Source organism: Monodon monoceros, unplaced genomic scaffold (genome assembly GCF_005190385.1).
Source record: "Monodon monoceros isolate NGI ecotype Baffin Bay Population unplaced genomic scaffold, NGI_Narwhal_1 Super_Scaffold_18, whole genome shotgun sequence".
Taxonomy (NCBI): Eukaryota; Metazoa; Chordata; class Mammalia; order Artiodactyla; family Monodontidae; genus Monodon; species Monodon monoceros.
This window is the reverse complement of record NW_021703774.1, coordinates 32592109-32618709: the sequence shown is the minus strand read 5'-3', so window position 1 is coordinate 32618709 and position 26601 is coordinate 32592109. Positions and strand designations below refer to the sequence as shown.

The following is a 26601-nucleotide window of genomic DNA, read 5'->3' as shown; positions in this document are numbered from 1 at the left end:
GTCCCCCATTTGTAAAATAGAAGTAGTAATCTGTATCTTTTAGGACTGGTGTGAGGCTTAAATAAGAGACTAAGTGTAAAGCATCTAGAACAGTGTCAGGCACTTAGCAAGTCTCCCTTTGAATGAATTAATCAGTGTCCTTGAGAAGAGGATTTCCTATTCTCTCAGTCACCTGTCCCTTCCCTGACAGCCATCCATGGTGGGACTCCTTCCTTTTGTCAAACTTAAGTCCTTCTGGTTCCAGCTTAGAGTTATTCTGCTCTAGTTAGAAGCAAAGTTCTTCATAATTATTATGAAGTACTTTTATAATAAAATGAGAGATGTTATAAAAAGGTAAAAAATACAAAAGTTAAAGTTATAAAGTTAAAAGGTAAAGTTTCCCCTTCTTCCTTCTTCTCCATTCTACTATGGTCTCTCTTGATTGGGTCTAGTAAGTGATAAGAGAATAAAGCTTCACTTTCCTACTTTTATCTGTATATGTGGGTACCTGGATGTTTGAATATCCACAAGGTATTGAGTTGTCCAAAAAGTTTGTTTGGTTTTAAGTAAAAATAAAAGACATGTTTTTCATTTTCACCAAGAATTTTATGAAACAATGTAGTCCCTCACCGAACGAACTTTTTGGCCAACCCAATAGACCACACAGAGGCTGTTCAGTACATTCTTGTCAACTTGTCTGTTATCTCATTCATCACAGTATGAAATCAGATAGTTCTGATCCTTAATGGCTTCATGCTTATGAGTTGAGACGCAGACCTAAAGCCTTTACTTTGGGGTGTTTGGGATTGTAAACATATTTCCACTTTTAGCATGATGGCCTCATGTTTTCTGTGGCTAGTTCAGGGCTTTGGTTGGGATTATGGTTTTTCCCAAGTCTTGTTATGGCCTCTGAGTTACCACTCCCTACTTTTTACTAGGTAGGGAGATGAGCTTGTATCTATCTGGTCTATGCTGACTGCTGGGGTGAAGCTCTGGGTTGACACAGCTGCTTGTGGCCTGTTATATTCTAGAAAGCAGCTCAGTCAGTCGCAGCTCCCCAATGGAGAGTGTTTGTACCAAGAGTAAAGGGATTTTCTACAGTGTAACAAGAAGAGGGAGGTATTTGCCTTTATATGTAATTGACATTCAAGAGTGATAGTTCAGGGAACTGTATAAAAATGAGGAAAAATCAATCCTGTGTAAAAACAGATGGGAAAAACCTCCCATTGCCCTGTGAGAGTGGGCATGGGAGGAGAATTGATAGTGACGATAGGTAGAATACAGAGACAGGGATTGGAGTCGAGGCTGTGTCAGCTGCTGGGCAGGGGCAGGACTCTTACATAGTTATGTACTTCTCTTCTGTGTGATGTAATGAGGCTTCAGAACTATAGGGAAAACAAAGATATTTATGACCTACCTGAGTACGTGATCATCTTCTGTTTGAACCATCAGTTAAGATAATCATCCTTAGCTATCACTGAGTTTCAGTAATGTGCCATGAGCCATAGAGTAAGGAGTCCTCACCAGTAAGAGCCAATATTCTTAGGAAGCGGTCAGGCTTCAGTGATTGAGCCATTTCTTCTTGGCACTTAAGGTAGTGTCATTTTACATAAAAAGCTTTTACATAAAAAACAAAACCAGAGAGGTAAATTCTGGTGTTTGCAGAGTAGCAATCTCCTTTCTATTACATTCTCTTAATCTTGCCAAGAAAATTGATGGTAATATATCAACTTATGTAGATTCGACAGATTTGTGCAGATGTATTCTAAAAGAGAAATCTCTTTAGGAATTTGCTGTGACTCAAAATGGGAATTATGGCATACTCTCATGATTCCCTGGGATTCTTCTTCCTTGATTGAATTAGGAGCAAAATGCTTACTCACTGCTTCATTCTTGGAGTAGATGCAAATAGCAGTTCCAGATAAATGTGTGGGATATGGGTTAAAAATAGAAAATTTTATATAGGATGATTGAAAGTGGTTTTGAGCAAGTAGTAAAGGCATCATTTATTCATCCAGTAATTGCACATTTATTTATTTATTTACTATTACTATTTTTTTGGTCACGCCAAGCAGCAGGTGGGATCTTAGTTCCCCGACCAGGGATCGAACCCACACCCCCTGCAGTGGAAGCACAGAGTCTTAACCACTGGACCACCAGGGAAGTCCAACTGCACATTTATTTATTGGATGCTCATTAAGTGCCAGACACTGTTCTAAGTGCCAGGAAGGAACACAGCCTTCCATGAAACAGTCTGAGGTCAGTCTTCCCTCTCAGGTGGCCATAATAGGACCCAGAACAGGGCTCATCCTCTCTGTGAATTTTTTTCACTCCCTGTCTCCAGGAGACAGTGATGGCTTCCCTTTTTGTTTATAACCGTCAGGCATGAGTCATCCCTTTGCCGTGAGTATTGCAGAATCACATATCACATTCCAGTCTAATTTGTACTGCTGCCAGGGTCTCAGCCAGCAGCTCTTTTTGCCTGTCTTCCAACAGTCTTGGTGGTCAGAACAGTGAGACCGACTGCACAAGTTAATTAACTGGGGAACGGAGAAGAGAGAGCATGGTACTTGTTTTCTATCCATTTTTGTTTAGTACAAGATGTATTTAGGAGTAGACAACTTCTTTCTAGGTGCCAATGTACCAGGCAGTACCTACCATCAGAATTAATTTTGGGGGAATTTTAAAAAATTGAAGTATAGTTGATATATAATATTATATGTTACAGGTATAAAACATAGTGATTCATAATTTTTAAAGGTTGTATTCCATTATAGTTATTATAAAATATGGGCTATATTCCCTGTATTGTACAATATATCCATGTAGCTTATTTATTTTATACATAGTAGTTTGTACCTCATAACCCCTATCTTGCCACTCGCTCCTTCCCTCTCCCCACTGGTAGCCACTAGTTTGTTCTCTGTATCTGTGAGTCTCTTTCTTTTTTGTTATAGTCACTAGTTTGTTTTATTTTTTGGATTGCACATGTAAGTGACATCATACAGTATTTGTCTTTCTCTGACTAATTTCACTTAGCATAATGCTGTCCAAGTCCATCCATGTTACTGCAAACGGCCAAATTTTATTCCTTTTATGGCTGAGTAGTATTCCACTGTGTGTGTGTGTGTGTGTGTGTGTGTATATATATATATGCCATATCTTCTTTATCCACTGAATCCATTTTTTAAAAAATGAATTGGCAACTATGAGCAAATAAAGTCAACTGTCCCTTACGAAGGATATTGGTTCTACAAATGGACGTGGCAGCTTTGGCTGATGGTTGTGTTACACACACAAAATGGTCCTTTGAGGAAAACCTGGAGGCTTATTTTAGAATTTTAAGAAAATCCATCAAATAAACAAGCCGACAAAATTCTTCCTGAAAACTTTCTAAACAACACTTAACTTAGGTTTTGAATATTTAGGCTTTCTTCCCTTAATATTTCTATAATAAGTTTGATTGATTTATACCTTTAAAAAGATATTTACTTAAGTCAGAAGCAATTTTTAAAATATTTTTAAAAACCACTGTTGGGCTTCCCTGGTGGCGCAGTGGTTGAGAGTCCGCCTGGCGATGCAGGGGACGTGGGTTCGTGCCCCAGTCCGGGAAGATCCCACATGCCGCGGAGCGGCTGGGCCCGTGAGCCATGGCCGCTGAGCCTGCGCGTCCGGAGCCTGTGCTCCGCAACGGGAGAGGCCGCAACAGTGAGAGGCCCGCGTACCGCAAAAAAAAAAACAAAAAAAAAACCCACTGTCATCTGTAATTATCTTGTTATAAATTTTCAGTTCTTGGGATTCTCTTCTAGCCTATCTAATTATTATATGTCATTAAAGTTTTGGCACTTAGGCAATTGCATGTGGTACTCTAAACCCTAAAAGTTCTTACTTACCCACTTTTTGAATGTGCCTCATGAAGTGACTGATACTCCAGCAGTGTGACTCAGTGTAGTGAAGGGGCTTGTTTTGAATAGCAGGGTGAGTGTCACACTAGTCTTCCAACCAGAAAACATTCCATGCAATTCGAGGCACACATGAAACAGCAGATTTCTTCTTGGCCTAGGCTTGGGTAGAAAGCACGTGGATTTATACAGTGTTTACTCAAATTACAAATGCTGAGATGGTAAAAGCACTTTTAGCTTTAGGGAGTTCAAAGTGGCCAGCCAAATGAAAGTTCTGTGACCTACCTGAGAATAAAATTTATGAGTTCTTTGTTGAGGAAGAAGGTGAGACCTTTGTGCTTTGCTGGAAATAGGAGAGCGCTCTCTCTCTCTCTGTCTCTCTGTCCTTCAACACACACACACACACACACACACACACACACACACTACAAGAAACAATAGGCTGGCCATTTCCCAGCCCTTTCTTCCTTATCTGGAGGAGATCAAAAAGGAAAAGATCCCAGGTTTTGATTTTTAAAAATCTTTCATCAATGATACCTATTGCTCAAAAAAGGAATAAAAACAGAGTATTAGTCTGAAAGAAAATAAACAAATTGCATATCTTAGATTTCAAATAAAGTAAATTTGCAACATCTGATAACTGTTAAGGACACAGACTTGAGCAGATTTGTGTTGAGTTCTTTCTTAACTCTTTAAAATGTACTAGAATTTTGCAAAGGATTGATTTTGAGTCTGCAGACTTTGGAGCTGGTGTGCCTGCAATGGTGATATAGGCACAAGTCTCCAGGTCAACACTTAGGTCTGGAGTGCCAGGCAAAGTAGGCAATTTCAGAGATTTGGAGGAACCTATGCATGGATGGAAATACATGCTCTTAAGTGCTTCAAGATCCTTAGGAAAGAAGTAGAACAATAAAAAGAAACTACTAGCTAGGGAAAGGACCTGTGGAAAGTTGTTTCTAAACCAAAGATCATTCTTGAAACTCACTTCAGGCGTTGGGTTTATCAGTTATGATTGGATTCATCGTATGTAACAATCAGAAAAGTAGGGGCTTGCTTAAGCAAGACAGAGGTTACTTTTTTTCCCTCACATAAAAGAAGTCTAAAGCTAGGCAGTTGAGGGCTGGTGTGGCAGCTCTGTAGTCATCCGAGATCCAAGCTCCCTATTTCTTTTTTTTTTTTTAATTAATTAATTTATTTATTTTTGGCTGCATTGGGTCCTCGTTGCTGCATGCAGGCTTTCCCCAGTTGCGGCTAGCGGGGGCCCCTCCTCGCTGTGGCGCATGGGCCTCTCATTGCAGTGGCCTTTCTTGTTGCGGAGCACAGGCTCTAGGCGCGCAGACCTCAGTAGCTGTGGCACGCAGGCTCAGTATTTGTGGCTCGTGGGCTCTAGAGCGCGGGCTCAGTAGTAGTGGTGCATGGGCTTAGTTGCTCCGCGGCATGTGGGATCTTCCTGGACCAGGGCTTGAACCCGTGTGCCCTGCATTGGCAGGCGGATTCCCAATCACTGCGCCACAGAGAAGTCCCCCTATTTCTTTTTGATTCATCATCCTCAAGGCTGGCTTCTACTCTCGCGTTTGCCCAAGGACTGCAGGATGATCACTGCTGCTCTGTCTGTCACATCTGTGCTCCAAGCAAGAAGGGCAGGTCCGAAGGGTGTACTTACTAGTAGAATCAACCCTTTAAAGAGCTTTCCTGTTGCCCCACCTATTATTGGCCACCCCTGTCTATAAAAGACATTGCCTTCCCAATAATGCAGAGGTTAAATATTGGATAGGCAAATCTTAATCTCTGCCAGACCAAGTGAACATGAGCGTAAAGGTATTACTAAGACTTAGGTGGCTAAGACTTTGGGATGCCTGCCAACTCCTAGAATAGGGCGGTAATGTTTGGCAGATCTAGCCTTTAGTTTGCTGCTTGATTGAACAAAGTTAAGGACTTACTCTGTACTAGGCACTGGAGTTATAGTAGTGAACAAGATAGACATGGTCCCTGTCCTCAAAGAGTTTATAGGCTAATGGGAAAGAATTAGGTTTTAAATAAATAAATTTTAAATGTGTTGAACATTAAGAAAAGGAGAAGTAGAGAGTGCTAGGGATCGTGTAATAGGAAAGACTCCCGAGGGGTATGACACGATGTATACATTGAGATTTAAAGGATCTTGGGAATTAGCCGTGTTAGAAAGACAGGGATGAGTTAGTCAGGTTAGAAAGAGGGGGAGGAATGTTCTAGGCAGATTCACTCCCAGTCTGTTAAGAGTTCTTTCTTCATCTACTATTTGTCTTATTTCTTCATCAGAGGGAATTAATGGGAGTTTCCAAAGCAACAAAAGGGACTAAATATTCTTTTTTCTCTAAAATGGCTAAAAGAAAAAATAAATAAATAAAATGGCTAAAAGGACTGCCATCCTTTCTACTTATTTGTTTTTTCACTCTCTCTGGACGAGTGCCTGCCTGCATAGGCTGCACCAGGCAGTGTTGGTAACCAAGGAAGGAGGTGGACAAATGATTGGGGCATACCGAAGTTCAGTTGCCCCATCATAGATCTGGATTTTGGTCTCAGTATGGGACTTTGGGGAGGCAAGGATTGGTTCTGACCCTGAAGTGCTGATATGACCCCCTTCCCCTTCTAGGAAGTGGACATTGTGGTAGCACCGTGCCAAGGCCTCCGGCCCACAGTGGATGTTCTGGGTGACTTGGTGAATGATTTCTTGCCTGTGATAACCTATGCACTCCACAAAGATGAACTCTCTGAAAGGGATGAGCAAGAGCTTCAGGAAATCCGAAAGTATTTCTCCTTTCCCGTATTCTTTTTCAAAATGCCGAAGCTGGGCTCGGAGATAATCAGCTCCTCCACCAGAAGAATGGAGAATGAAAGATCACCACTCCATCGCCAGCTAACTGACCTGGGCTATCTGAGCAGCAGTCACTGTAACTGTGGGAACCCCAGCCAGGACACCAAAGCTCAGAGCGTGTTGGTGGAGCAAAGTGAGAAGCTGAGACACTTGAACACATTTTCTCACCAGGTGCTACAGACTCACCTGGTGGACGCAGCCAAGGCCCTGAACCTGGTGCACTGCCGCTGCCTCGACATCTTTATTAACCAGGCCTTTGACATGCAGCGGGACCTGCAGATTACTCCCAAACGTCTAGAATATACACGAAAAAAGGAGAATGAGTTGTACGAATCACTGATGAATATTGCCAACCGAAAGCAGGAGGAAATGAAGGACATGATCGTTGAGACGCTTAACACCATGAAGGAGGAGCTTCTGGATGATGCTGCCAACATGGAGTTTAAAGGTAGGTCCTAGAGAACTTGGTAGGGCGTGGGGACTACAGCATCCTCTAACTCTTTTCCAGCTGGAAGTTGAGTACATTAATTCTGAAGCCCAAAGGAACCTCAGGATCATCTCACCTACCCCGCTGTCATTAGCAGGAGCCCACCTTAAGTCATTTAGCCAAGGTGGCCTCTCTTGTTCTGAGAGACCTTCCTGGAAGATTCCACCATCATTCCTTCCTAGGACTGTTAGTCCAGCTTTTGGTAACTTCATCCCAATAGTGCTCTTTAGTCTCCCGTTTATATCTGTATCCCCTTGGCCTTGATAAAACTGGAGAAGAGCTGCTTGAAGAATGTCACTAAGTCATGCTTCAACCCTGGCTCCTTTGGCATGGCCCATGCTTCTTTGTCGGTTCTTTTTTGTGTGTCATGGTCTCATTTTCTTTTCAGGCTGCTCCTGAGACCTAACTCAGAAGGATTTCCCAGAGTAACGGTTTTAGCTTTTCTGGCGTTCCCATTCTTCATGAATGACTGTTAACAAAACTGGGCCAAATGCTTAGTCTGGTCTTTTGGTGTCTGAGGTTTAGATGCTACTGACTTTGTATACTGACTTCTGCATGAACCTTAGCTCTACTACCTATTAATTAAAGTACGTGGTTTGCAAGTTACCCTTTAGGTTCTCAGTCATGGCTATGCATCCAAATAACCTGGGAGGCTTTTTGAAAATGTAGATGCGTGAGACCATTAAAGGCCACTCCAGACCTACCAATCAACATTTCTGACATGGGACCTAGCATCAGTTTCTTGTCTTCGTTTTTTTCTAAAACAACCTCCCTAGGTGGATTCTGCTTATTGCCGTTTTCTAGATGAGGAAACTCAGGCTTAGACAGGTTAAGTACTTTGCTCAAGGTCACACAGCTGCGTAACAGTAGAGGCAGAATTTGAATCTAGACAGTCTGATTCCTGAGCCCATACTCTTTTAATTCCCATGCTTTACTGCTTCTTATCTGTTCCCAGTGACCGATGCTACCATCTTCCTGGGAACCAGCTTCAAAACCTCAGCATGGGGACTTCCCTGGTGGTCCAGTGGTTAAGGCTCTGCACTTCCAATGCAGGGGGCACGGGTTTGATCCCTGGTCGGGGAGTTAAGATCCCACGTGCTGCGCGGCTCGGCCAAATAAAAAGATAAAAACAAAAAAAATTTTTTAAATGAAAAGTCTTAAACAAAAACCTCAGCATGGTCTTTAACTGTTTTCTTTCTCTTGTCCCCGTATCCAGTCAGTTGCCAAGTCCTGCTGAGTCTTCTTCCCTATTTCATATATACCTTTGCTTCTCTATTCCTTCCTCTTTAGTCCAACTGAACTATTGTTACCTGACTCATCTCACTGACATCTTTCTCTCCTTTCCCCAGTTCATCTTTATTGGCTCTATTTCTACAGACTGAGTTAAGACTCCTTTAGCCTAGTATTCAAGATCTTCCAAAGCCTAACCCTTTCCAACTTTCTCAGTCTTATTTCCCACTATGCACCTTCCTGTAATTTCTTTTTTGGTTGGTTTCAACTGCTTCCTGTCCTCTGTATGCTTCCTTTATTTTATTTTATTTTATTTTTTGCTTATGCCCTGCCCTAAACCTGAATCTCTTTTATTTGTGAATTTTCAAATCCTACCTACCCTTCAAGGCCTCTTCCAAATAACATTTTTCATGAAGTTGTCTTTAATTTTCTTAGCTAATAATGATTGCAGTTCATCGGAACTCCCATAGAATTTCATCTGGAACTGAAATTTCTGGTATATTTCACTTTTTATCTTATTATTGTAGTTGTTTATGTTCCTCTATTTTCTAAAATCCTAGAAATGAAGAACAGGATCTGGGTCTTTATTCATCACTGTATCCCTTGCAGCAAACAACAGAGTCTGTGTATAGTATATCTTTGGAGAATGAATCAGTGTGTGAGTGATGGTATATGTTTGTCACACTTATAGATACAAAGGAAATATACTTTAGCAAGCATAGCATGCTTGATTTCTTATAGGTCTTTCTAAAGATGAACAAAGATACCTCTTTGGCGAATTCCCATTGTAGGGAGGAGTTGCTGAGAAGTGCTCACTTGCCGTGGAAATCCTAGGAAATCTTCTGAATGTTTAATTTAATTCAGTGCCTGAATAAAAGACACTGGAGCATCAATGCCAGCATCAGAGTAGACACGATAAAGGGTTGTCAGGGCAGGTAGGTTGAGCAATCAGTGAAAACATTTGATTGTCTATCATGTACCAGGTATATCATGTTTGGTACCTGGGGCACAGTGGTTAGCTCAGATGTGGAGTAACTGGGAACAAGTACGTCAAATGTCTGGCTCTGTTAACTACATCGTGGACTTGTGATTCTACTTACCTAGTTGGCTACATCTTAGACAGGACTTACGTGCTGCTTCTTACCTTGTTCTAATACATTCTGGGTATCCTTGAGGCAATGACAAGTAGATTTAGAAGAGAGCTGCCACATATCCTATGGAGCCAGATTTTTATTACTGATTTTTGTTTGTTTTAAAATAAAGGTAATGCATGCACACTAGGTATCATGACATACATACTTTATAAATTATTTATTTTTTGAAAAGATAGTACCTAAAAACATGGTACTTTACTCAAAGATAAAAAGATACTGTCTCCTAGTCATCTAGTTTTCCTCTATATGTTCTTCTGCCCTTGCTTTTTCACTTACCCCATATCTTAGAGATCTTTCCATAAATGTGCAGAGAAATTTGTCGTCTTCTAGTGGATATACCTTAGTTTATTTAACTGTTCCCCTACCGCTGGATATGTAGGCTGTTTCTTGCTTTCTTTTCTTTTTTTAATAAATTTATTTATTTTATTTATTTATTTTTGGCTGCATTGGGTCTTTGTTGCTGCGCGCAGGCTCTCTCTAGTTGCGGCGAGCGGGGTCCACTCTTCGTTGTGGTGCACGGGCCTCTCATTGCGGTGGCCTCTCCTGTGGCGGAGCATGGGCTCCAGGTGCACAGACCTCAGCAGTTGTAGCACAGGGGCTCAGTAGTTGTGGCTCGTGGGCTCCAGAGTGCAGGCTCAATAGTTGTGGCTCACAGGCCCAGCTGTTCCACAGCCATGTGGGATTGTCCCGGGCCAGGGCTCGAACCTGGGTCCCCTGCATTGGCAGGCGGATTCTTATCCACTGCGCCACCAGGGAAGCCCCTTTCTTCCTTCCTTCCTTCCTTTCCTTCCTCCCTTCCTTTCCTCCCTCCCTCCCTCCTTCTCTTCCTTCCTTCCTTCCTTCCTTCCTTCTTTCTCTTCCTTCCTCCCTTTCTTTCTTTCTTTCCTTTCCTTTCTTTTCTTTCTCTCTCAGAGTATATGGCATTGATCATCATTGTGCATGCATGTATTTGAGACTTGTAAGGGTATATTTCTAGAAAAATAATTCCTAGAAGCAGAAACAGTAGTTGGGTCAAAGGGTGTATAGATTTCTTTTGTTTATTGGTTGGTTAGCTTAAATTTTTGATAGATATTGCTAGATTTCTTCCAAAGAGGTGGTACCAATATAAGTTTCTAACATTAGAGAGGGCCTTTTTAGGAGTGGAATTTTTATAGGTGATTTGTCTTCTCTAAGTTCTTCTGTCCTCTGGTTTGCAAAACAGACTTTTCTAATCCTGAGAGCTAGTAGCATAGTGGGGACAACGTTCCAGTTTTACTTTTCATTTCTCTAGTAGTTGATTAAAATTGAATTCTTGACTCTTGGAATTTTCTCATTAATATGCTAGGAAGTGTGAATTATTACAAAGATAAGAGGCTTTGGAATCCATGAGCTTTGGGTTCAAATGCTAGCTATATTACTTCCTAACTGTACCATCCCTTCCCAGTGCCCACTTTATTCTCTCTTTGAGGCTTTTTCCTGACATATAAAATATAACCAGTAATATACCCCTGACAGTGTTGTTGTTGGGATTAAATTAGATTACATATGAAAAACACTTACTGTGCATTTCAAATAGTCTGCAGTCAATAAACGTTGTTTCTCCTCTTCTATAAATGCGATATAAGAGCTGACAAAATCAATAGGTTCATTCTGTACAGTTGCTCCTTCTCACGATTCTTAGATGCCTTAAGTAGTTGAGGATTGCATGGCCCATGGTCATACTGAGAGTCAGTTTTTCAACCATATGCGTTTAGTAGCTGTTGTTCGTGGTAGCTCTTTGGGTCTGACTTGGGAGCTGCCTTTATTCAGTGTGCCTGCCCCTTCCCCTCACAGCCAACTAGCTTTTTGCTCTGCCTCCATAGATGTCATTGTCCCTGAGAATGGAGAACCAGTGGGCACCAGAGAGATCAAATGCTGCATCAGACAGATCCAGGAACTCATCGTCTCCCGGCTTAATCAAGCAGTGGCTAACAAGCTGATCAGCTCTGTGGATTACCTACGTGAGAGCTTCGTCGGAACGCTGGAACGGTGTCTGCAGAGCCTGGAGAAGTCTCAGGATGTCTCGGTTCACATCACCAGTAATTATCTCAAACAGGTACTCAAAGGGTAGTTAAGAGCGTGTCACAGGTAACACATGAAACAGAATCCACCCACGAACCCAGCTTCAAGTTAGTCAAGAATTTCCCTTTCAACTTTTTGCCAGTCCAGTTTGAATTCTATTTTATTTTCCTATCTCATGACCACTGTCCGTGGGAGGTGCTTGTGAACTGTCAAATTGCAGTTAAGTCAATGAGCAAGAAGATGAATATGAAGTAAAGGAGCCCAAATAGTCACCAGATAGATGATCAGCCTGCATTGACTCTGCACATACACTGAGGGATAGATTTGGGAACCTTGAAACTGCACCATGTTCTTGAAATAAATATCATTTATTGCTTTTTTTTTTTTTTTTTTTTTTTTGCGGTATGCGGGCCTCTCACTGCTGTGGCCTCTCCCGTTGCGGAGCACAGGCTCCGGACGCGCAGGCTCAGCGGCCATGGCTCACGGGCCCAGCCGCTCCGCGGCACGTGGGATCTTCCCGGACCGGGGCACGAACCCGTGTCCCCCGCATCGGCAGGCGGACTCCCAACCACTGCGCCACCAGGGAAGCCCCATTTATTGCATTTTTAATTAGCCACTCTACTCAGGGAATATTGACTTTCGTTTGTGTACTCTCTTTCAGATCTTAAATGCTGCCTATCATGTTGAAGTCACATTTCACTCAGGGTCCTCAGTTACAAGGATGCTGTGGGAGCAAATCAAACAGGTAGAGGTTGTTTAGGGAAGTGTTTTTCAGCCCCTAGTTGGCTTAGGTGAATCTGGTCGCTCCAACAGAAACTGATGTCTAGGATGTCTGTCCTAAACAAACTGATGTCTGTCAGGGCAGGTGGCCATTTGTCGTGGTTTGCCTGCCTGGGAGAATCCTGGTTTATGCCTGTTCTGAAATAATTATTAACAGTGCCCCCTTTAACTCTTAAAAGTGATGTGTCTAAATGATATTTTATGGAGCCATAAAACCCTGCTTCACTAGCTTCTTCATATTTCTTTTTCCCAACCTCAGTGTTTTCTCAGAACCTTTGTTGCCAGAGGCCATGAGTACGGTTTCCTTTCTGACGTTCCACCTGACTCTTCCGTAGAGTTACTTGCTGTGTTTAGAAAGGGATCTATCAGGCACCCCCAGTATTGAGTGTAAGGTATTGATTTGTGGGCACTCAGACTAGGCCTAGTGTTCTTTGATGCCTTCCGTTGGGCTGAGCCCCGATTTTGAGCTAGATGGAATTGGAGAGGAGTGCTGGACTTCATACAGCTCCTATCTTAAGATCCTGGCCTAACGAGTGGGTAAGCCAGAGAGGGAGGGGTGTTGGTTCTTCCTAGTGGTTCCCGTCTCCCATCCCTCAGTGTTCTCACTGACCTCATCCTGACAGATCATCCAGCGCATCACATGGGTGAGCCCACCTGCCATCACACTAGAGTGGAAGAGAAAGGTGGCCCAGGAAGCCATCGAGAGCCTCAGTGCCTCCAAGCTGGCCAAGAGCATTTGCAGCCAATTCCGGACTCGGCTCAACAGTTCTCATGAGGCCTTTGCAGCCTCCTTGCGGCAGGTGGGTATATAGGAAAGGACATACAGCTGGATCAATCGGAGAGGAACCTCATCCACTGTGGAATGTTTCGTCTACTGCTGTCTACATAATTTTTAAAAAGTCATCAGTATATTTCCTTTCTATTCTGTTAAAGGATAATACTAAGTTACAGGCTGTTTCATCAGTAACTTTTTCATGTGGATATTTCTCTAACTCTAGAGAGAATGGAGGGAACTCAATTAATGTCTCCCCACTTCACTGAGTGAGGAATGAAAATCGAGGGGTAGGAATTTTATATGAGTTTATATAGTATTTTAGGGATGAGTGACAGAAAGGGATGCCATTCCAACTTCCATAGTAGTTTGCAGTTATGTGACATCTGCTTATCCCTTTGGGGTGTGCGCGTGTGCATGTGTACATGTGTGTGGAGGGGAGGGTGGTAGATGTGATTATGCATCCAGGAAGAAAAAGTATTACTTAATGAATGCTCACGGTCTGCCAATCTCTGAGCTATGTTACATATACCTTATTTAATTCTCACAGGTATCCTCATGAGGTAGATATTATTATCCCCATATAATAGGTGAGGAAGCCAAAGCTGGGGACCTGATAAGTCATGTTTCTTTCTTCTTTTTCCTTCCCAGCTGGAAGCTGGCCACTCAGGCCGGTTGGAGAAAACTGAAGATCTATGGCTGAAGGTTCGGAAAGATCATGCTCCCCGCCTGGCCCGCCTTTCGCTGGAAAGCCGTTCTTTACAGGATGTCTTGCTGCATCGTGAGTCCTTATATTTTTTCCCTAGTAAATTGGAGGAGGAAGGTTCTGGATACCTGACATCCTCATGTCCAACCCTGGAGAACCCCAGTGTCTAAAGCTGCTTCCTTGTGAAGCTGCCTAAACACCCATTGATGTATTTTTGAATTTCTGATGAAGTCTGTTTGGTCCTGCTATTTATATAGTTCAAATAACACAACCAAAGTTTATTCAAATTAAACCAGTTAGGTTACTACTGGTTTAGAAAACATCCAGATTTCTTCCCCTGGCATAATTATGACTTCCTGCTTCTAGGCAGGTCCACGTCTAAGAATCTTAGGGAGGTTGCCCAGCAAGTTCCCATCCTTCCTGCCTTACCTCTGTCTCTGTACCTTATAGGTAAACCTAAACTGGGACAGGAACTGGGCCGGGGCCAGTATGGTGTGGTGTACCTGTGTGACAACTGGGGGGGACACTTCCCTTGTGCCCTCAAGTCAGTTGTCCCTCCAGATGAGAAGCACTGGAATGACCTAGCTTTGGAGTTCCACTACATGAGGTGGGTTCTGGTCTCATTCATCTTCGTGGGGAACGATCCAGAGAAGAAGCTTAGAAGCCTGGTATAAATTTTGTACCAAGAGCTATAGTAAACCTATGTCTCAAAATGTTGTAGGCCAGTATTCCAGTGTCTGGCCCAGAAATGTGCTCTCTTCAAGGACTTTCCTGCCTCTACCTGCCCTTTCCCCACCATCCTAATTTCTCAGACCCATCCTTCCATTTGACTTTCTTCCTTAGTCCTTAAGGCCTGTCAGTTTTTAGGTTCCATAATTCTCTGTCCTCGTTAGAGAGGCCATTCTCTTTGCCCTCTCGCTGTCCTGAGGGCTATTACCTCTGGGCCTGGACTATGCACGGTCTCAGGGTTATTTCTTCCACTGTAGTGACGTGCTATGCAAGGTTAGCTCTAGCCCAGACCTTTCCGCTCCTCACCAGGTCTCTGCCGAAGCATGAGCGATTGGTGGATCTGCACGGTTCCGTCATCGACTACAACTATGGTGGTGGCTCCAGCATCGCTGTGCTGCTCATTATGGAGCGGCTGCACCGGGACCTCTACAGTGGGCTGAAGGTGAGGCAGGGCAAGGAGGGAGTGAGGTCCAGCTGGCAGCCAGATCCACAGGTTCCTTTCTGGCCTTTCCTCCTCTCTTCTTTATTCAGAGCCTCTAGCTCTCATAAGACAATGTTGGAGTAATCAAGCTTTATTACCTTCATTTCCAAAATACCTTAAAAATGTCTCAGAACATGTTTTTTTGCCGAGTTTATATCCAGAATACTGCAATTCACCACTTTTACCTCTCGTGGTAGTGTAAAAATCTAGACTACACAGAAGAGCAGAAAAGCTTTCTATAACTCTGCTATTCTCTTTTTTCGTTCTCAGTGAATTAAGCTAGTTTTTATTGTCAACAAATATTTATTAGTGACTACTTTGTACAAGGCCCTGTATTAAGCAACATAAGGGGATGTGAAAAAGTATAATTGGCCAGGGGCTTTTAAAAGAATTGTAGGGACTTCCCTGGTGGTGCAATGGTTAAGAATCCGCCTGTCAGCGCAGGGGACACGGATTCGATCCCTGGTCTGGGAAGATCCCACATTCCGCGGAGCAACTAACCCCCACGCCACAACTACTGAGCCCGTGTGCTGCAACTACTGAAGCCCGCGTGCCTAGAGCCCGTGCTCTGCAACAGGAGAAGCCAGCGCGATGAGAAGCCCGCGCACCACAATGAAGAGTAGCCCCTGCTCACCACAACTAGAGGAAGCCCGCACGTAGCAATGAAGACCCAACACAGCCAAAAATAAATTCAAAAAAAATTTTTAAAAATAAAATAATTGTAGTCAGTGAATATTTCATGAACAGGTGGCATTTGAGTTGGATAAATGAACCCTGATGGGTAAAAGCTGGGCAGATGGAAAGAAGAGGTCATACCGGGGGAAGGAATAGCTTAGTGCCCAGAACATTTGAAGGACACTGACTGTGTTGGAGGAGCTGGTTCATTTGGGGAATAGAGGGGAGATAATATGCAAAGAAATGTTGGGAACAAATTATAGAAGACCAAAAACGTTAAAAGTTCCATAGCATTCAAATTCTGCCGTAGACAGTGAGAAGTGGAAGATTTTGAATGACGGTGAAATACCCTCAGTTGGATGTTGAGTTCCCCTCATCTAAAACAGCCACCAGCAGGGAAATAGAGAGGTTTCTTTTGTTTGTCCTCTACATTGGAGCTGGAAAAGCTAACCCCAGAGTATCTGGTAGGTCCCTTCTCACAGGTGCCTCTTGTACCAGTTTATATGGAATAAGACAGAAGAATCCTCAGAAATGCTTGCAGGAGCCATGAGAAATCAATACGGTGAATAAAATGACTCTGCAAGTGGCTTTCCTTCTTCATTTCAGGGCAGTTAAGCTAAGCACCATGTGATGCTCTTCCATAAGTGGGTTAGAGAACCATATATGGGCTTTTGGATGAGTGATATAACATTCTCCAGAATTCAAGAGACCCTAAATTGGAGGCTTGGTAGAAGTAAGATGGGTGACTTTGGTATTTGAATCCATAAAACCAAAGGCTAACCAGTCCTACAAAGCAATGGAAGTAAATCTGCCTGAGAGTCCTAGAAATACTCACTTTGAGCCTCTAAGGCAGTTCTAAGTTTGTTCAGGGTTAGAGATACACTCATGCCTTCAGGCGTTTGGTTGTGGCTCTCCTAGTCACATTTGGGGATCATCCGGCTGGCCTAAGTGCTGCCTCCAAGGGATCTGACCTGGCCTTTATGGCTTGCCCTTGCTTTTCCTTTATTTCCCTCTCCTGACTGCCTTCTTCTTCCCTTATTCTCATCCGCTTTTCTGTCCTTGTGTACCCTAGTGTGGTCAGTCTTTCAGTATCTCACAGAAGGAACTCTTCGTTGGTATAAGCAAGTTGGATTGAGGAGTTGTCTTCTTAGTGACAGGTAAACCCTTTTGTCTCCCCAAGGCTGGGCTGACCCTGGAGACCCGTTTGCAGATAGCCCTAGATGTGGTGGAAGGAATCCGCTTCCTGCACAGCCAGGGACTTGTCCACCGTGATATCAAACTGAAAAATGTGTTGGTAAGTAAGAGCTGTTTCCCCAAGATAACTCCCTGTCTCTATGTGTAAGTGACCTTTGGAGGGAGGTACACATGCATGTAAATTCGGTCACAGGAAAGGACTGTGGCCAGTTAACAGCAGAGTGGATGGATGGCATCTTGGACTCGAAGCTTAGGGAGGACTTGCATCATAGGCCTAGCTTATATTGCTTAAGACTTTTTCTCCCAACACTGTTGAGAAAATTTAAACTCACAGAAAAGCTAAAAGAGTGGTACAATGAAGACCCACATACTGTTCACCCAGATTCATATTCTCTTTCCTATTGGAGTCTCTCTTTGCTTCTCTCTCTCTCTTTCTTCACACACACACACACACACACACACACACACACACATTTTTTACTGAACTATATGAGAGTAACTTGCAGATAAAACTTTACTCCTATATACTTCAGCTTGTATCTTCTAAGGCAAAGGACATTCTTCCACTTAATTAAAATGCCATTATTCACACCCAAGAAGTTTAAATTGATACAATATTATTAGTTAATACACAGTCTATATTAACATTTTCCAGTTGTCCCAAATACGTTCAACTATCCCAAATATGGTCTATTTGTTTGTTTGGCCCAAGATCCAATCCAAGGATCATACAGTGCATTTTGTCATGTTTCTTTAGCCTCTTAGTCTAGAATAGTCCTGCCTTTTTTTTGCTTTTGTGACATTGATATTTTTGAGGATTCCAGGTCTTGTTATTGCTTAGGGTTTGAGATGCTGGATGAGGACTGAGATGGGTAAATACACCTTAAAAGGTAAGATAGTCATGAACCTACCAGTCCTGTTATCTAAATTATAAAGAATCTTTTGACATAGTCCTTTTGAAAATATATTGGATTATCACTGAAGTGTCTCTGGCAACACTTAAATGATATATAAAGAGGGCTTCCCTGGTGGCGCAGTGGTTGAGAATCCGCCTGCCAATGCAGGGGACACAGGTTCGAGCCCTGGTCTGGGAAGATCCCACATGCCATGGAGCAACTAAGCCTGTGAGCCACAACTACTGAGCCCACGTGCCACAACTACTGAAGTCCGCGCGCCTAGAGCCCGTGCTCCGAAACAAGAGAAGCCACCACAATGAGAAGCCCACGCACCATAACGAAGAGTAGCCCCCGCTCGCCGCAACTAGAGAAAGCCCGCTTGCAGCAATGAAGACCCAACACAGCCAATAAATAAATAAATAAATAAATTTATTTTAAAAAATGATATATAAAGATGATAGCAGTTTTGGGGGGAGGGAAGTATCTTCCTAAAATTCTAGGCTGAAACCTAAGAGGCTTGTCAATAGCCAAATGAGACAGATTTTTTTTTTTAATTTTTATTTTTATTGAAGTATAGTTGATTTATAATATGTTAGTTTCTGGTGTACAGCAAAATGATTCAGTTCTACATATATATTCCTTTTCATATTCTTTTCCATTTTATGTTATTACAAGATATTGAATGTAGTTCCCTGTGTTATACAATAGGATCTTGTTGTTTATCTGTTTTATATATAGAAGTTGGTATATGCTAATCCCAAACTCCTAATTTATCCCTCCCCTACCCCCTTTCCCCTTTGGTAACCATAAGTTTGTTTTCTATATCTGTGAGTCTGCTTCTGTTTTGTAAATAAGTTCATTTGTATCATATTTTAGATTCCACATAGAATTGATACCACATTGATAAGTTCATTTGTATCATATTTTAGATTCCACATAGAATTGATACCACATGATATTTGTCTTTTTCTGTCTGACTCACTTCACTTCTTTTGATAATCTCTAGTTCCATCCATGTTACTGTACTATTTCATTCTTTTTTATGCCTGAGTAGTATTCCATTGTATATATATATACATATATATATATATATATATATATATATATATATATATATATACACATCTTCTTTATCCATTCACCTGGGACAGATTTATTGTCTTGGACCTCAGGAAAGGAAACTAGAGGGAATTAAAAAACCCTCCTCAGCTGACTAGAGGACCTCAACCTTCTTATTTAGCAACTTCCTGCCCTGGGTTCTGGAGGTCAGAGGAGAATAATCAGGAACTAATAATACTTTCCTCAGTGCCCTTCATTTATTCATTCTTCCAAGATTTGCTAAGCTCCTGATATGTGCTAGGCACTATGCTAAGTGCTGGGGGTACAAAGATGAAAAAGGCAGTCCTTGCCATCAGGTTGTTTACAGTATGGGGAGAAGACAGTAATGGGAGTGAATCTAGAGACAGGGAGAATAGAGGCAGGGTTGATTAAGTACTGCTGTGAGGTAGATGCCTGCTTTTGAGCTTGGGTATGCAGCTGAGCGCTGCGTGCAGGACTAGGCATAGGATGACTGTCACCCTGCTTTGTTGGCAGTTGGACAAGCAGAACCGCGCCAAGATCACTGACTTAGGATTCTGCAAGCCAGAGGCCATGATGTCAGGCAGCATTGTGGGGACACCAATTCATATGGCCCCTGAACTTTTCACAGGTAAGCTGGAGGGCAGGGAGTGGGTTTGGGCAGGGCTCCGTGTTTTAACCAAGTGCTACCCTTTGGGCTAAGTAGTATCCACAAGTACTGCTGGCAGTTCTGGTACAAGTAGGGGGACAAGTGAAGAGGTAAAGGGGCAAGAAAGAAAAGTGTAAATGGGAGTCACCAACTGTTGTTTTGGATGTCTCTCTGGGCTATTAGTGCCATCATTGCCATAGTCAACCAATTATTCAATCCTAAAGTATTGATTGAATAACTCCTGTATAATAAGAGTTGTCCTCTATCATTAAAGAACTTACAGTTGACAGAGATATATTGAGAGGTAAAACAATTAAGAAGCAGTATAAGACAACATGTGACTAAGTGCTACATAATGTTGGTGTTCAGAGAAGAAATGTTAGATGGTTTTGTGGTAGAGGTGAAATTCTGGATAGAAACTGAATGAGATCTGGAAAATTTGCTAGGTGGGAAGGGAAGTCAATATATTTATTAATATATTCTTTGAGCTAGGCACTGTGGGTATGTTATATCATATATTTTGTTCCATTTAATCCTCATGCCAATTCTGTGGTGATATTGATGCATTTTTATGTCCATGTCATGGATTAAGTTGAGGCCAGATTGATGAAGAAACCCACCCCAAAACACTGAGCTAGAAATAATGAGGCTGGGGTTGGAATTTAGGTCTTTCTGTCTCTAGAGTCCAACCATGTTAGGTAGGAGAGAAAATTCTGGAGGCTGGGGGAGAGGAAATAGGAGCAAAATTGCCGATTAGAAATAAGCATGACAGGAAAGAAATCAGTTCGGGAAGTAATAGCAAACAAGTTGGAGATAAGATATATTTGAGCTTGAAATTTATGCAGTGGAGTGAAGGCTTGATGTGAAAGAAGTAAGGAGCTATTGGGCTTTTGAACAGGTGAGGGATGAAAAGAGATGTTCATGGAAATGTTTAATAGCAGTAGGTAAGGCAGATTGAGTGGCAAGAGCCACGTAGGGAGACCAGTGGTGGAGACCAGACCTAGGATTAAGTTGGTAGTAGTGCTGAAACAAAAAATGTTACAGATTTGAGGTCAATTCAGAGGAAGGATGGGCAAGATTTTGTAATTAACTTGATATGGGTGATGAACAGAAATGAATGACTAAAAGATGACTCCGAGGTTTTGAGCCTGAATGGACGAGGAAGGTTGGGTCATCGCCAGGGAAGGTGGAAAGGGAATGGCAGGTCACTTGTTAGTATTGGTAAGACTTAAAATTAGCAATTTATAATATTTGGATTTCTCTCATTAGCCACAAGTCTTCCCCCAACCCTTCATTGAGGGATACATATAAGGATTAGGAGTTAGTTGGATAGCTGTAGTCCTACGCACATTGAAAAGAAATAGACAGTCATCATTTTTCTTTCCCTGACTTTTAAAAAAATTTCTATTCCCACTTTTATTATTTTATCTTGGCTACTTCATATTTAAATTCATTTGATTATTTCTACTGCAGTTCATCCTACTGCTGTAAAAATAATCTTTCTAAAATATTTCCTTCATGTCACCTCCTGCTCTAAAGGATAAATGACTCCTGCTGCCCATCAAATCCAGACTCTTCTGTCCGACTTTAAAAATCTTTATGTTATGGTTCCAACCTATCTACCCACCTGTATTTCCCAACTTTATTTCCCTAACATGACCTTTCAGGATTAATCTTTTTGATTGTCCCATTAAAATGAAGGCCCAGACTTCCCTGGTGGCACAGTGGTTAAGAATCCGCCTGCCAATGCAGGGTACACGGGTTCAATCCCTGGTACGGGAAGATCCCACATGCCGCAGAGCAACTAAGCCCGTGCGCCACAACTACTGAGCCCGAGTGCTGCAGCTACTGATGCCCGCGTGCCTGGAGCCGGTGCTCCGTGACAGGAGGAACCACCGCAATGAGAAGCCCGGGCACCGCAGCAAAGAGTGGCCCCTGCTCGCTGCAACGGGAGAGGAACCGTGTGCAGCAACCAAGACCCAACACAGCCAAAAATGAATGAATGAAAGAATAAATAAATAAATTTATTTATTTAAAAAATTAAAAAGTACTTCACACAAACAATAATCAAATACAAAATATAGTGACTATCAGTGAAATATAAAATAAATAAATTAAAATAAAAGGCCTATTTTCCTTCCCCTTTGTCAAGTTCTAGTCTTGGCTCTTTTAATCTTTAGCCCTCCCAGTGCCATAGTTTTTCGTACTATAAAATGGGCATTATAAATGTGTCCTGCCTAACAGGGTTGTTATAAGAGATAATGGGCATTAAAGGCTTTAGGAAAGCATGTGTAAAGGCCTCTGCAGATGCAAGTTAGTGGTGATGCTGTTGATTCCCTCCCTGGCTCACTACTTGTCACCCTTTCTTGCTGTAGGGAAGTATGATAATTCTGTGGATGTCTACGCTTTTGGCATTCTTTTCTGGTATATCTGCTCAGGCTCTGTCAAGCTCCCTGAGGCATTTGAGAGGTGTGCCAGCAAAGACCATCTCTGGAACAATGTGCGGAGAGGTAAGAACCACGAGCCTTGCTTTGCCCTGACTCCCCAGAAGAGAGCAGACTGAGACCAGGGACTGCCGCAGCGGCCTCCTGTCCTCCTCTCTGGCCACTCCACAGCAGGACCTCATACACATTTAAACCATCATGGAATCCAGAAAGGACATTTAAGTCAAACCTCTGCTTCCAGGCAGCGTGGTTCTGAACTCTCAGACAGGTTTTTATCTTTAAAATTTCTAATTCTTCAACATCCTATGCCAGCGTATTCCAGTTTTTCATCACAGTTACTGTTAGGTTCTAACCTAGGTATCTGCAGCTGAAGCCAAAGCTCACTGCATTGTATAGCATCCTGAGCCCCAACTGGGGCCCTAGTTCCCTGGATCCTCTGCAGAGAGTGGCTCACTGATTGAGCAAAAGCCTTTCACTTCTCTGGGAAGGAGGACTGTGCTGGTTCTTCCCAGACCAAAGAAGTCATTTGTGACTCCATCAGTTTCAAGGGGACAGAGCCTGTGAGCTGATCATGCCTCTTCATTGTGTCGGTTCCCTTCTCGCCGCCTCGGGTCTTATTTCCATGCTCCTCTCTCTAGGGGCCCGTCCGGAACGCCTCCCTGTGTTTGACGAGGAGTGCTGGCAGCTGATGGAAGCCTGCTGGGATGGTGACCCCTCGCAGAGACCTCTCTTGGGCATTGTCCAGCCCATGCTCCAGGGCATCATGGACAGGCTATGCAAGTCACATTCTGAGCGGCCAAACAGAGGCCTCGATGATTCTACTTGAAAGCAGAGACCTTTCTCTTTCGCTCTTTATTTCTTTCCTTCCCCTCACCTTTTGGCTATGGGAAGAATTTGACATTCATTACAGAGAGCTCCCAAGGGGACTGATGCTTGCGGGGCAACTTGAGACTTTCCCAGGCAGAGATGACTCCTGGATAGGGAAGAGTTGGATGGCTGTGAGCATATCCAGCAGTTCACTGATGCCCAAGCTGTTTCTTTAGCCAAAAAGTCAGTATAAATCTCTTCTGTATGAAATTTCAAGAAAAGTCTTACCTAGTTCCCTTTTCCAGACTGTCTTTTAACTCCAGCCATAATCAGGACTCTGTGCTCCTATAGTGGAGCCCACATTCCTAACATTCTTTGGAAGTCTTAGTTCGTAGCTCCGTTTACACATGGGAGGTTAGGTTTTTCTCCACCCAGAGTCCCTTTTCAGTTTATCCCCCGTGGCTTAGTCTGCTCTCAGATACCAGTTTTCTAGCAGATCGCGCACATATTTTGCCTGAGTAGGGAGAAGCAAGGGAGGGGCTAACGCTTAGTAAGGAGATGAGTGGTTGCAGTTCATTTTTTTAAAAAGTATTCTGAGAAAAGGTGCAGGCCAGCCAGAGTCCACATGTAGATATTTGGAAGTGTTATTTAAACACTCAGCAGGCTGAGTACAGGAATACATATGTATAACACGTGTGTATACCTTGCTTTTGTTGAATAACAGTGTCTGCTAATTTGGGGTTCTTCTGTTGCTTGGCATCCATTATTTAAGTGATGCAATGCCATGAAATGTACTGTATTGTATATTACTTGGGAAGACACTAGATATTCAAAGAGGCCTGGCAGCACTCGGGCTGTAGAGGGCTCAACAAGGCCAAAGTCCTGAAGATTTTACCTCCTAGCTTTGGTTGTCTGTGCTCCCACGTGGTGAGGTGAGATTGTGGCAGGGGGAGGAAGAAGGATGGGATGCAAGAGTTACCCTTACTGTGTTCCATCCTTCTTACCAACTTAATTAGGGCAATTTACCCCAGCCCGAAAATGATTACCTGGCCATTTTAACGTGCTTGAGGTCTGGTCGCTTCTGTTGCTTCAGAATTGAGTGACGGACCTTCCTGCAGAGCAATCAGAAGACGCGGTGGAGCCTGGGGCTCCAGAGTAGCTGCCTTAGTGCCTAGGGAGCCAGTGGCAAGGTCAGTCTGGGGGCGTTGCGGAATGCACGTCGGGGTGAGGTTTCCACAGGCATGCCCTAGTTCCCTGGATCCTCTGCAGAGAGTGGCTCACTGATTGAGCAAAAGCCTTTCACTTCTCTGGGAAGGAGGACTGTGCTGGTTCTTCCCAGACCAAAGAAGTCATTTGTGACTCCATCAGTTTCAAGGGGACAGAGCCTAGGCAGCAGCTTCTCCTAATTTTTAACACTAAAATTCAAGGAAAGAGTGAAGGGAGGGATATATTACTACCACGGATAGAAACAGGGGACTGGTAGAACTCTCAAGCAGTACCTGTCAGCTCTCCAATGCGTTTTTTTTTGCATTTTCACTTGAGCTGCCAAAGAGGTGTTGACAAAGTTTTTTCCTGATCAGCAAAGTGGTTTAGGGTAGCAGGGCTGCAAAGTGATAACTGCACTGAATGACACTTTATTTTTTGGCTTATTATTTAGCACTGAGAAGCCAAAAGGGATTGGTGATTATAACAGCACTTTGGGGAACAGACTCCCTCTGGCCTTGCTTTGGAGAGAAGGCATGCATGGTATTCCATCTGACTAATCAGGGAACCTCCTAAGTTCATACTGCATCAGAGTGGAATAAATGGCCCTCGAAGAGTCCATTGCCGAAAGAGTAGTTGCTTTCTTTGAGTTTTCAAAGCTTGATTTTTGGATTTGCTGGATCAAATAGCCCACTTTTTCTTTAAAAGAAAAAAAAAGAGGGTTTATCCTTCTAAATATGGGGGTGGGGTGGGTTAGGGCTAGTGTGATGTTTAAGTGGGTTAGGAGGGAGTCAACTTGAGAAACCTGTATGGCAAACTCCCTTGGGGGGTTTTAAGTACACTACTGTTCTGAAAAGGGTTTTATTTTTAACTTTATCTGCTTTGTTAACATCCAGTCCACAGAGCTGACTGAAGAGACTGTGTGTGAACACCTGACACTGGGGGGACACCTTACTCAGAGGGTTGGAAAGGAAGTTGGTCTGGACAGCTTGTTGTCTTTTGTCTTTATGTAATGTTTTTGTTTGTTTCAAAGGACTAATGTTTATTATTACAGTGTTAAATAAAAGTGTAATATACTAAGTGTGTAGAATAAAAGTGCAATAACAAGAGAAAATTACTTTGGCACAAACTTCAGTTCTTACACTCTCTCCCTCCTTGTGCTACCTGTCTCTTTCCATGATATTGTTACAACGGGACAGTGTTAATTGTGTATATTTTTAAGAGATGCAACTATGGGTTAAGTCTTCATTTAGTGTAATTTTGAATGGCTGGGTTTGGTTTTTTAGAGTATTGTGTATACTTCTGGGGTGCACAAACACCAGATGTGCTGTATAATAAAGATCACATTAACGTTTTAGGTTTATATCTGTTTGGCTTCTGTTTTCCCTTAACCTCACTGTGTCTACAGAATGCTCTCTATTCCATTCCATTTCCACTGGGACCCTAGAGGTCTTTTGGTTTGCCTTGGAGATTGATGGAACATGTTACTCCCCCCATGGATTGCTCTTGGTCTCTGGGCACTTGACATGACCACTACCAGAGGGTAAGGCCCGGGAATGGGAGGCAGGAGAGCGAAGAAGAAAGGGGCAAAGTGGAGTGATAGCAATTTATTTTTCAGAGCCTCTCCTGGGTTCACACCCTTTCCGCCAGCCTCTTTTCAGCACGAACTTGCAACATTCTGAACTTGTGCACAAGCCTATCTACTCTTCATTATACTGTGAGAGAGTCTGGGCATAGAATCCATATATGGGCCTATCTGCATTTGGAATATTTGAATTTTCTTTTTAGCCTCAGCCTGCTCTTCAGATTTGCTTGCTCGGCAGTGCCTGATGGACACCATCATAGGCCTCTACCAGCACAGCAGCACTCTCTGTAGCCACCAGGGACTGTCAGTCAGCACGCAGCATGCCTTCTCCCAGAGGGTGTGCGTGTTTGTTTTGTTTTGGATTACCACATCATACTCAAAGCTGCTTCACTTTTTGCTGTAACTGCTTGTGATCTGACTGCAACACAAGTTTGGCCAGGAGATGGCAGCACACCTTAAACAGTTGACGTGTTTGTGATTAAGTCTTAAAGAAAAAGCTAAGGTTGAATCTCTGGTTCTCAGCCTCCCCTACCCAATAGTCATCTAACGTAGATAAGCCTGTTACACTTGTGAAACTCTCCACTAACTCCAGCCATCCTTCACAGCTAAATATATCCCATCTTTATGCATATACCGTATATTCTCCTACTATAAAGTTCAGAATGACTGAGTTCTCTTCCTCATCATTATTATTTTGGAGAAAATAGTTTGTGGTATATACATTTTTAGATTGGGTATGCTTTTTCAAGAACACAGTCCTCAGCGGCCTTGTTCTTTAAGCAGAGCAACTGGGGTGGCCTTCCTGGCCTTCCAAACCCCTGTTTGGGTGGGGCTCAGAGGGGAGAGGCCTAGTTTCTGAACATTATTAAATTCAACTTCAGAATTTCTGTCTTTAACAGGTCCCCAAGGAGTCCACAAAGTGCTAATTGAATAGCCTGCTTTCAAGTGTAGTTATCACAG

The 26601-nt window shown here is 42.9% G+C and overlaps 1 protein-coding gene across 3 annotated transcripts in view; it reads left to right on the top strand.

The window, feature by feature from the left end:
* The window catches only part of DSTYK (dual serine/threonine and tyrosine protein kinase), a 55477-nt gene extending 30714 nt beyond the window's left edge, over nucleotides 1–24763 (top strand). For 2 of the 3 annotated variants that reach the window (XM_029228579.1, XM_029228581.1), the window contains 11 exons: nucleotides 6511–7180; nucleotides 11445–11677; nucleotides 12305–12388; nucleotides 13047–13223; nucleotides 13847–13976; nucleotides 14352–14508; nucleotides 14940–15072; nucleotides 16967–17080; nucleotides 19470–19584; nucleotides 21978–22112; nucleotides 22685–24763. In XM_029228579.1, coding sequence (XP_029084412.1) covers nucleotides 6511–7180; nucleotides 11445–11677; nucleotides 12305–12388; nucleotides 13047–13223; nucleotides 13847–13976; nucleotides 14352–14508; nucleotides 14940–15072; nucleotides 16967–17080; nucleotides 19470–19584; nucleotides 21978–22112; nucleotides 22685–22872 — 2136 coding nt within the window. In that variant the 3' untranslated portion in view covers nucleotides 22873–24763. The remainder of the gene's footprint in view (nucleotides 1–6510; nucleotides 7181–11444; nucleotides 11678–12304; nucleotides 12389–13046; nucleotides 13224–13846; nucleotides 13977–14351; nucleotides 14509–14939; nucleotides 15073–16966; nucleotides 17081–19469; nucleotides 19585–21977; nucleotides 22113–22684) is intronic. The other variant, XM_029228580.1, reaches the window with a different exon arrangement.
* Nucleotides 24764–26601: the final 1838 nt, after the last annotated feature.